The following is a 9808-nucleotide window of genomic DNA, read 5'->3' as shown; positions in this document are numbered from 1 at the left end:
ACCCAAAGTCACGTGACCCCCCGAGGTCACGTGACCCCCCCCGAGGTCACGTGACCCCCTGAAGTCACGTGACACCCCCCGAGGTCACGTGACCCCCCCAAGGTCACGTGACCTCCCGATGACGTCATCGTCACTGATGACGTCACCGGCATCTGCATCGTCATCGTCATCATCACTGATGACGTCATCAGTGACGTCACTGATGACCTCACCGGCATCCGCATCGTCATCGTCATCATCACGGATGCCGTCAGCAGTGACGCCACTGATGACGTCACCGACATCCGCATCGTCATCGTCATCATCGCTGATGACGTCATCGGAGTCCGCATCGTCATCGTCACTGATGACATCATCGGCATCGTCACGTGACCCCCCAAGGTCACGTGACCCCCCCCCCCCCCGTACCCTTCCCTCCTCCTCCTCAAGAGCTGCGCTCTAATTCGGTGTTACAGGGAGTTGTAAACGGCTTTCACTTTTTTTTATACACTTTTGGCTCAGCGATTGTAAAATTGAAAGAGTTGTTCCTCGTACATTTAGGAACAATGCGCGGTACGAAACGCCACGAATTTATTGTCAGTATGGGGAAAGCACTAGATTTTATTTCTGGGCACAAGTTCGCCCTATTAAACATTTAGTTTCCTCAGTTATTCTTTGTTTCATTAACTCTTCATTTGTGACAATGAGTTCAAATCTTATACACGAACCCACAAAAAAGCAGAACCCGTGGCAAACTTCACAATCAAACATGCTCACGTGAGACCCTACTCTGAAGACCTGAAGACATTTAAACTTGTCTCGATCATTTTTATGAACCCGCATTTCGCGAGAGTGTCGTGTGTTCGGAGCATCCGAAACCACCGAAAGCTGCCCGCAACCAAGCCTAACAACTCATAACGCACGCATATTACACTCGTGACACATTCTGTGCTTTCCGTGTTTATCGCAATAATCGAGACAAGCTTTTTTTTTGTTTTTTTTTAGGTTTGTTCGAATTAAAACCAAACACCTCGTATATTCAGTTTTTTTCTGCAGCCATATCCCTCGCTTAAAATTTCTACCTTGCAGCCGGGGTTTGTCGAGCTGTGTCTGTTGGAACTTTCTGCCCTGTGGCAATCCTTTTTGAACAAGCAAAGCAAAGATTCGATAATTCATTCATTCATTAATAAAAAAAATGTATTCCGCGTGCGCTGTATAGGGAGTATTCACTGGCGGCCATAGCTGTTTGCGCGAATGAGCGCGTGCTGATGGCGAGCTTCCACGGTTCTTTTGCAACGTGCATTCCGCACCATCAAGAGTGCCGATCTAAGCAGCCTATTGATGTGAGCTCGTTCTGAGCATGCGTTCTAAACAGTACCCACAAATATGGCGTCCAGTGAATACTCCCTATACAGCGCAAGCGTTGAGATGCTGGCGGCCAAAATATATATATTTTCGTTGGATCTGCGAATATTTACTAAACAAAAATTATATTTGTTTCTAGAAAATACGACGTCAAACATGGTTTCAAGCATCATTGCCTTGAGAGGGGTGCTGAAAGTTTCTACTGTCGCCTTGAGACTTGGAAGTCGCCATCTGAAGGATGTTTCATATAAAACGAGGTTGGAAGGCTTCATTTTCCTTCATTGGTGCAAGCGTGTCGGATTAGTGTGCCAGACCAAGAAACCAGTGTGTAGATTGATTGATTGATTAGGGTTTTATGGCGCAAATGCATCTTAGACTGCACATGAATCAAACTTACTTTGATAACCTTGAAATCGCACGTGCATATTCGCCCACCGAGGAACGCGCAACTGGTCTGGAGACCCGAGAGAACCTTCGATTGGAGCCCCTGGTTATATATACTGCAGGTTTTTTATACGGCGAACTTTGGTCTCAAAAAAAGTTTGAGACGAAAGTTCGCAGAGCGCGTCGATTGGTCTTGGGTGACGAAAGCTTGGCGTCATTGTTGGGAGAGTCCAATCGGCCCGCTCCGTAAACTTGGGCCCCAAGTTCGTGCCTGACAAGTCAAGGGCACCGGAAGCACGTTTTCTGGGGGGGGCTTTGTCTCTCGAGTGAAGCGTTCGAGCGGACGCATTTCGCGTGCACGCGACAGCTTGTACCGCAGGTACAAACACTGTTATCTCAGAGGGTTTTGGATTCGGCCACCATCAGTTACCTTTCCCAGACTCTTCTTGATTACGAGTCACTAGAATTGACATCCACGAATACACACAGGTAATATATTACAGCGGCTGGTATAATAAAGTAAATCGAGCTGCTTTTCAACTGCTGTCATTCAACGTCGCCTCAAATAAGTAAGGAAGTTATGCTTCGGCTTAAAATAACAAGGATAAACTAAGTATAGTGTTTGCTACCTTTAGGTATGCGTCTTCACTGGAAAGTATACCTTTTTGTTATTCTGGAGGCGTTGAGCGGTTGTTAATTTTACCTAATGACCTCCCCCGGCTTTTGAAATAGTTTTTGCATAAAGCAGTAGTAAACAAAACTGGGTGAGTTGACGCCATAATGAGCACACACGCTACTAAGCGAGAAATGTGTCCCACCAGAGCGAAAACGAAAAGTTAATATCTAATATCCAAAGTGCTCAATATCGATATGAAATCCAGAATAGTGTACTATGTTAACCTCAAAATTGTTTCGCTTTCAGAAGTTACAGTTCGGACGCCTTGGGAAGCATGGAAACCCAAGCCCTCAGAGATGTCTACAAGAACAAATTTCTACCCCGGACCTATATGGACACATATGGTCGTCCATTCGGGATAATTGACAATTTCCACATAGAAGAACTTCATCGCATATTTCAAACGGGTAAATTATATTTAGCGTTTCGGAACGTCAAGGCTTCTTACGTTCCAGAGTTGTACCTCCCCTCAAGATGACCGAACGAAGAATACGTTGATTTGCTGGCTATTGCTACACGGGCATGGTACACGTTGGCGGCGAAGAGCGGGCACTCTGTCGGAGATGAAGGCAGTTCCTGATTTACGTTTTAAAAGCTGTCAGTGATTGAAACCAAACTGCGTTTGTTGCAGACATGATGACAGAATCGTCCGCGTCTCATGCATGTTTGAAGCAAGTTTGTTTTCCACACATTCGAACAGGTCTGCAGACTCTCTTTTGCATGCTGTGTTCGCCGCTGCTTAATACATCATACGAACGGTGTGCAGACACCTTGTGAAGCGTGTTTCTTCCATGCATGAAAATCCCGCCACATGGTCGTGAAAAAAGAAATTGCGAACGACCACACAAATTGCGCTGCAATTGGCAGCGGTATATAGCTGCTGCGTTGTGAAAAGGCGTGTTCAAGGAGATGTTTTAATCGGCCAGTGTGCTGTAAAATGTTTGCAACGGATTATTTTGCTTTCGGTGGAACTGATGTAGGGGACGTGCGTGAGCAGATCTGTAGTTTTTGTGGAGCAATTATGCGACATGTTGCGTATGTTTAAAAATAACACAGAAACGCGCATTTATTTTTTATTATTTCTTTTTTTGCTCAAACTTTTGAGTTGTTCTTGTAGAACGAGGGCGCCCGAAATTGCGCCAGCGGTGGAAAAAGCCGAAGTGCGTACCCGAGCTGTTTTGTAGTGGCGCGGGAAGACACAAGAACGGAACCTGGGCGGCGGCAGTGGGGAGGCGAGGGAGCGTGTCCGGACAACGCTGCCACGCAAGTATTTCGCAACGGCGGCTATTAAAGGAGGGGGGCCAAAGAGGGGCTGAAAGGGAGAGCGTCTGCGGAGCAAGAACAGCGGCGACCTATAGGAGGGAAGGGAGGGGGAAGCGAAAGAGATCCTTGCCGTGTGGGACGGGTAGAAGCAGACCAGTGCGTCTGCTGTAAAGTGGGATTTTGCTTTCGAATATGCTCATTTCTTGTCGGGAACGAGCACTAATAGCTACCGCTGTAAAACAGAAAGTCCGAAGAAGAAATCCCGAACCGAACAGCGTAAGTTTAACTAGCCACGCCCTACGTTTCCTAGGGAGTGTGTGTTGAAAGAGGCGGATGTAGTTGTTTCCATAGAGGTGGGGTCAACTCATCAGATCTTTGAGAAAACACGCCTCCCACCCTTCTTCCTCTCCCTACATTTTCGCACGTGCGTTCTCTAAATCCGCCACTGACAGTAGATAAGTAAGTCGTATAGTGCTAAGGTTTGAGCACCACTTAAAGAAGGCGCAAGCGGACCAGCAAGCTTGTGGGCGAATGCTGTGTCAACGTTCGACTGGAACTCCAGTTCCCAGCAACGGAACACGAGACCTAGCCGAATGCTCACGTAGCGCTCGCGTACAAACTGCGCCCCGGGTTCACCTTCTTTTAGGCGACACCGAAGATACAGCACTTGGGTATTGCATGATATCAGGCGTAGCAACAACGAAGAATGCGGAGGGGAAACCAAGCTGCGCGGGCGGAATGTATCCAATGGCCACACGAGGTGCCTGCCATTCTCGCAAACATTTTCCGCGTCTTGACTTGTTCCCTTGTCGAAATCTAGGCTTTCTATTGACCATTAACGCTATAGTGCCATATATCGGCAGGCTGTAATCGGAGAACAGCCTTGACCTGCCTTTTGTGTTGAGCAAGGTGTTTATAATATCCCACTTTAGCAGCTAGATACATGAATTGTGAGTACGAAATACGATATGCACGTGAACTGGGATATTTAAAAAAAGAAAAATAATAGCAGAAAGATGTTGAATCTGTGTTAGTTGGCTTGGCAAGCATAAAACTCTGGTATATTTTTCATGGGTCTAGCTCGAGGGGAGACTCTGCTGGACTTGGGCAGCGGCCCGATGATCTTGAATGCACTCTTGGCCTCCAGTCGATTCAAGCATATTGTGCTGAGCGACTTAGCCGAAAGCAACAGGCTTGAACTTAACAAGTGGCTCAAGAAGGACGAAGATGCCATCGACTGGACCTTCCGTGCTGAGATGATTGCTAACTTTGAAGGTTATAGGTATGTTGGAATCTGAATCATTTCCCCATAAGCGCATATTAATAAGTTGCTCTTTATTAATCTTAGCGCCTTTTAGGCTCATCTCTAAATATTGCTAAAGCCACGTCACCCACCCGGACCTGAGAAAGCATCTACCTTGGATAATACTAAAACAGTTTCTAAGCGAGGTAATCTCGATTGTCTTGTTATACGGTACGAAAGTGTCTTCACCATACTCTGCTACGCAGCCGTTTACAGAACGCGGTAAGGTGCACGAAAAGTGCTCATTTGAGATCACGTTGCCGGCTTCGTGGGGAGAAAGTACCGGGTTCGATCGAGAAAATGAAGCCGTCCGGCTTTTAATAGCAATTCCTCTTCAAACTCAGCATCTAATCAGTCGTTGGAAAAAAACCTTTCTCAATGGCCATAAAAAGTGGGCCCCACCCCAAGCTTTTCGTGTAACATGAGTTTGGTAAGACAGGGCCGCTTTAATAGAGCACTTCTAATCACCAGGAAAACATCGGTACATCTCGATCAGACGTGTACCCATTAATCCAACAAATGAACTAAATACAGTTACTCGTTACTCCAAAAGTAACTAAATACATTACTCGTTACTAATTCTCAAAAAGAAGGTGTTGCCTCAAAAGTAGCGAGTTACTTTTCTCCTTAATTTGACGACCAAATAAACAACTGCTTTTGTTTTATGGCTTATTGTTTTCGTTTCAGTAGTCGTTGAATTAAAGCAGCAGCTACCTTTCGAAATTTTTATCAGGCGTGGTTCCCCGCTTCATTAAGAATACATTCTGGGCAACGCTTAAAATCGTTCTTCTGGCGCGCTCGAAGGAACGGCAGTGTTGTACTTCAGGAAGAGCTGGTGAATCTGGAATTCCTCTCTCTCGTTTGGTATCTCTGCTTCTGATGTTCTAAGTTGACAATAGACTCTGTGCGTTCCACTTTGCCAACCATCGGGTTTACATTCGGTGTGTACACGATTTTGGAAGGTTTAACCGACGAACCTTAATATGCTCTTTGGGTGAAGGACCATTCCCTGCTGTACAATCTATACCATGCTATACTGTCGTACTGTTTAGTTGTTTTTCGGGTTTGCCCGTCTGCTTTTGTCGCAATAGGCGCATACTCAGGTTCGGTTTAAAACGCGTCTGTTTAAACGTTGTGGTACACTTTACTCCTCAAAAGTAACGAACTAGAGTTCCTCGTTACTTGGCCTTGAAAGCAACCATGTACGTTACTTCTTTTTTTTTTCTACAAAAGTAACCTGATACATTACTCGTTACCGGAAGAAGTAACCAGGTAGAAGTAACTCGTTGTTCGAAACGCGTTACTTAAAAGTCTGATCTTGATGTATTCATTAAGGGTCTCGACACGCTCGCTCAGCCAAACGTTTGGTTGTAAGATGACATGGTGCAGAGAACCTGAGTGAGAGAACTTGAGTGAGGTTGCAAAAGTCGCATTTTTATAATATTTATTTATTGCGTGAATGAAACATATTTTATACGAACTTCACTCGCGCACGACAACTCTGGATTCGAAATTTCACAATCAAATTCCAGAATGGCTCAGTCCTGACGTCAACGCGTCGACGTCGTCTCCTGTCGTCTCTCTACCTTGTTTGATTTGATTTCTCAAAATAGTGACGCCCGGTTGTTGTGCCGCAAGCGAGCGCGATGTTGACGACGGCTAAAAAAAATCAGGGCTCCTTTTCGGTACCAGACGCCTTTTCGGACTTTGGGAAGGAATTAGTCGGTCCTGGTAATAAGGTTGGTTCTGGCACCATAGGACACGCCTTATCGACAGCCAAAAAATCCCTATGAGGGCGTCACCGAGTGGTTTGTACTTTCGCCTGCTTCAGATTTGTGGCGTCTCGACAACACAGACTGCAGTGGTAGGATCGCGTTTCATGCACCGAGCAGTTGTCCTGCAGGAATCACCTCCAGCCACGATTTCTTCTCCGCTTCATTCTTTGGAAGCCTGTGTAGGGGTACTTTTGGGTATGAAAGTGCTGGGACACTCCTTGATGCAGCACCGACGCGCCATCTCCCCTCACGTCGTTCATCAAAGTCCGCTGCACTTCGTCTTAAACTGCTCCGCTTTTTTTAAAGTGTTTTGGAAAACTTACGCACGCCTTGCCTGCGCGAGGCGAAATTCGAAACCGAGCACCTGATCGACGAGAAGACAAGGCAAAGAAGAACAACACTTCCGGTTGGAGGACAACATCGCGAAGAAAAAAAACCGCGAAGAATGCGTCAAATTACCCTCGACTTAGCCGAGGAGCGCGGAAATTTTCAATTCGACTTTTCAGAAATATATTTTTTGTCGTGCAAAATTAATACCCTGTTCTTTAAGCTTCACGTTTTGATTGAAAGGTCTAAGTGTCATCTTCAATTGTTTTGTAAATTAAAAAAAATTCATTTAGAAATGTCAGTGCCCCTTTAACATTCTTGAATATTTCGCGGATGAGTGGAGTTACTCTCCCTCTTCTCCCCCTGCTAGTGACGCCACCCTTCTAATGCCTTTCTGTGCTTGTTTTTTTTTTTTTTACCAATCCTTGTTAAGTGTACATTTATAATAGGGCACAGTGTATCTGGCGCGCTGCTTTGTGTTTTCCCATCTGAACGTCTTTGGTGGATTTTTGTGCGTTCGCTATCGTGCATCTCAGTATTCCGGGCTGTTATGATGTCCTTGGAAAACTGTAGAAACCACTGAAGTTAAGGAACTCGAAACTTTCCGTCGTAAAAAGGAGATGTTTAATTTCCTCTTACAGTTTGCTTTGCCATTTTCTGGTTGTCGACATGAAGATAAAAACGGGGTGAAGGTGAGGATAGGCCTTTTGCCAAGTTACCCAAGCACCAAGGAGCATACTGCGTGCAGCTATATGCGCTACACGCGCTGGCGTCGGCAGTAATTTCTATTTTATACCAAAAGCTTAAAAGAAATTTCACCTTGCATGTGAGTTTGTCAAGGACTTAGTTTCGTTATTTACTTCAAATATTTTATACGGGGAAGACGAACGCGTGCGGCGCGTAAATCTACATTCCCAGCATTATCCTTCATACTTGGGTAATTTAGCGATAGATCTATTTAACCAAGCATCCTTGGGTTCAGTTGTGAGAGTGTTCGATCCACCCGCCCTGAGCTACACACGTCGCCGGTCTGAAAGCAGGCTAAAAAAGAAACTTTAAACCAAAAAAAGAAAAAAAAATCATTAGGTTTTTTTTAAATTTTACTGCACATAGATGTACACAATGTCAGGGATAATACCTTCATAAAAGCTAACCTCCACTTCGTGCTGCTTTTCAGCGACATCAAAAAGGGAGCGTTGGAAATACTTGAGCGCACGCGCTCGGCCATCCGTAAAGTTGTTCCCTGCGATGTCCTGGAGCCCGGAGTGCTCCCTCAGGAACACAGGGAAACCTTCGACGCCATTATTTCTTCGGGATGCCTGGAATCGGCCACGGCAGACCATGAATCTTTCCGCAAAGTGGTCTGCAACGTGGGAACACTGGCGAAACCCGGCGGCCTTCTTATCCTTGTGGGCGAGGGTTGCGTAAAGAGCTATCCCGTGGGAACTGTGGACTTTGTCCACGCGAATATCACAGAAGATGTGCTGAAGCAAGCCGTGACAGAAGCCGGCTTTGAGATGAAGGTTTTCCTTTCCAAAAAAATTCCGATGTTTGTACAAAATATTGATGAGTTCTTTTTTGTCCTGGCGGCCCGTAAAGTATGACTCAGCTCATGATACTACTTCACTTCGCGCGAGATATTTCGCTTTGCCCGGTCCTGCAATCTTTAACACTCGACACGCGTACTTTCATGAACAAAAGTGTGATTATGCATTTTCTCAATGTGATATGCATTAAAGTTGTGTGAAATGTGATCTCGTTTATGTTTGAAGTCAGGTTTAGATATTTAAGGGCCTTTAAGGGATATTTAAGGATACGCAATGCACGTGATGTTGCTCAGGTTAATTTCTACCTTATTTAGCCTTCCACTGCCATGTAGAGATGCCGCTTGTAGTCAACTATTTTGGTTAGCCTGAATTTGTATAATAAAGTAATACAAAGGAGAGTCTAGTAGTCTTGCTCATGTACAAACATGATAAAACATCCGATTTATATACTCTGTTCCCTTGCGGTTTTATATCACGTAACAAACTATGTTTTTCGAACAAATGCACTTGACGGGTCGCTTGTAAAACGACTTGAAACTGTATATTCAATTTCCCACGCCACAGTCTTGGCTGTTAAATTAGGACGCACATGGCGCGTGATGCTTGTAAAAAGTCGTAGGGGGATTTCAAATAAGACCGTGCCGAACGTTGGCTGGTCGGCATGGCGTTTTTAAAAAAACGATCTCAACGAGTGTTCGGCGCATATGTGACGCCGCCATAAGTTTACTTCACAGAAGACAAGTGGCAGTGCACGTCACAGCTCCTGCCGACTCGTTCTCCGCTCGCGCAGAGCCTCAACGTAATTGTTAAACGCGCAAAAAAAATAGTTCTTTTGATGCATTGCGGAAGCGGTAGCGTAGGCAAACAGGTGAGTTCGGCATAATAATTAGATATGTTTCTTTTCGCATTTCCTGATTTACAGTATAAACGAATCCACAAATATATTTGCGGGGAAAAGTTGCTCGGAACATAAAACGTTGTCGGCCATAAATACTTGGGCACTCGTATGAACGCGCACCGTAAATGTGCATAAGTCCACCTGCGCTTGGCGAAAGTGCCATGTTTGGGAGTTTCTGCAAAATACACGAAACGCAATTAACAACTAAAATTATTAAGGCGACGTAACTGCACCAATACATTGATGCTATAAGTATTGCTTAAACTATTTACTACCAAACAGGACCACACC

The 9808-nt window shown here is 45.2% G+C and overlaps 1 protein-coding gene across 1 annotated transcript; it reads left to right on the top strand.

The window, feature by feature from the left end:
- The first annotated feature begins 1500 nt into the window (after positions 1-1500).
- On the top strand, positions 1501-8676 carry LOC8035066 (indolethylamine N-methyltransferase-like). The gene is made up of 4 exons (XM_002410991.4): positions 1501-1601; positions 2651-2811; positions 4748-4949; positions 8250-8676. Exons 1-4 carry the CDS (start codon positions 1501-1503, stop codon positions 8674-8676), a joined length of 891 nt encoding a protein of 296 aa, XP_002411036.3.
- The last annotated feature ends 1132 nt before the right edge of the window (positions 8677-9808 follow it).

The sequence above is a fragment of the Ixodes scapularis genome, unplaced genomic scaffold, assembly GCF_016920785.2.
Source record: "Ixodes scapularis isolate PalLabHiFi unplaced genomic scaffold, ASM1692078v2 PGA_scaffold3__209_contigs__length_174095766, whole genome shotgun sequence".
Taxonomy (NCBI): Eukaryota; Metazoa; Arthropoda; class Arachnida; order Ixodida; family Ixodidae; genus Ixodes; species Ixodes scapularis.
The sequence above is the reverse complement of the archived record's forward strand: the minus strand, read 5'-3'. Positions and strand labels throughout refer to the sequence as shown.

Excerpts from the sequence above, each read along its gene's own strand:
- LOC8035066 (XM_002410991.4), top strand. The coding sequence starts at position 1,501 with ATGGTTTCAAGCATCATTGCCTTGAGAGGGGTGCTGAAAGTTTCTACT. Across the intron at positions 1,602-2,650 it reads GATGTTTCATATAAAACGAG|AAGTTACAGTTCGGACGCCT; the intron begins GTTGGAAGGCTT and ends TTTCGCTTTCAG. Across the intron at positions 2,812-4,747 it reads TCATCGCATATTTCAAACGG|CTCGAGGGGAGACTCTGCTG; the intron begins GTAAATTATATT and ends TCATGGGTCTAG.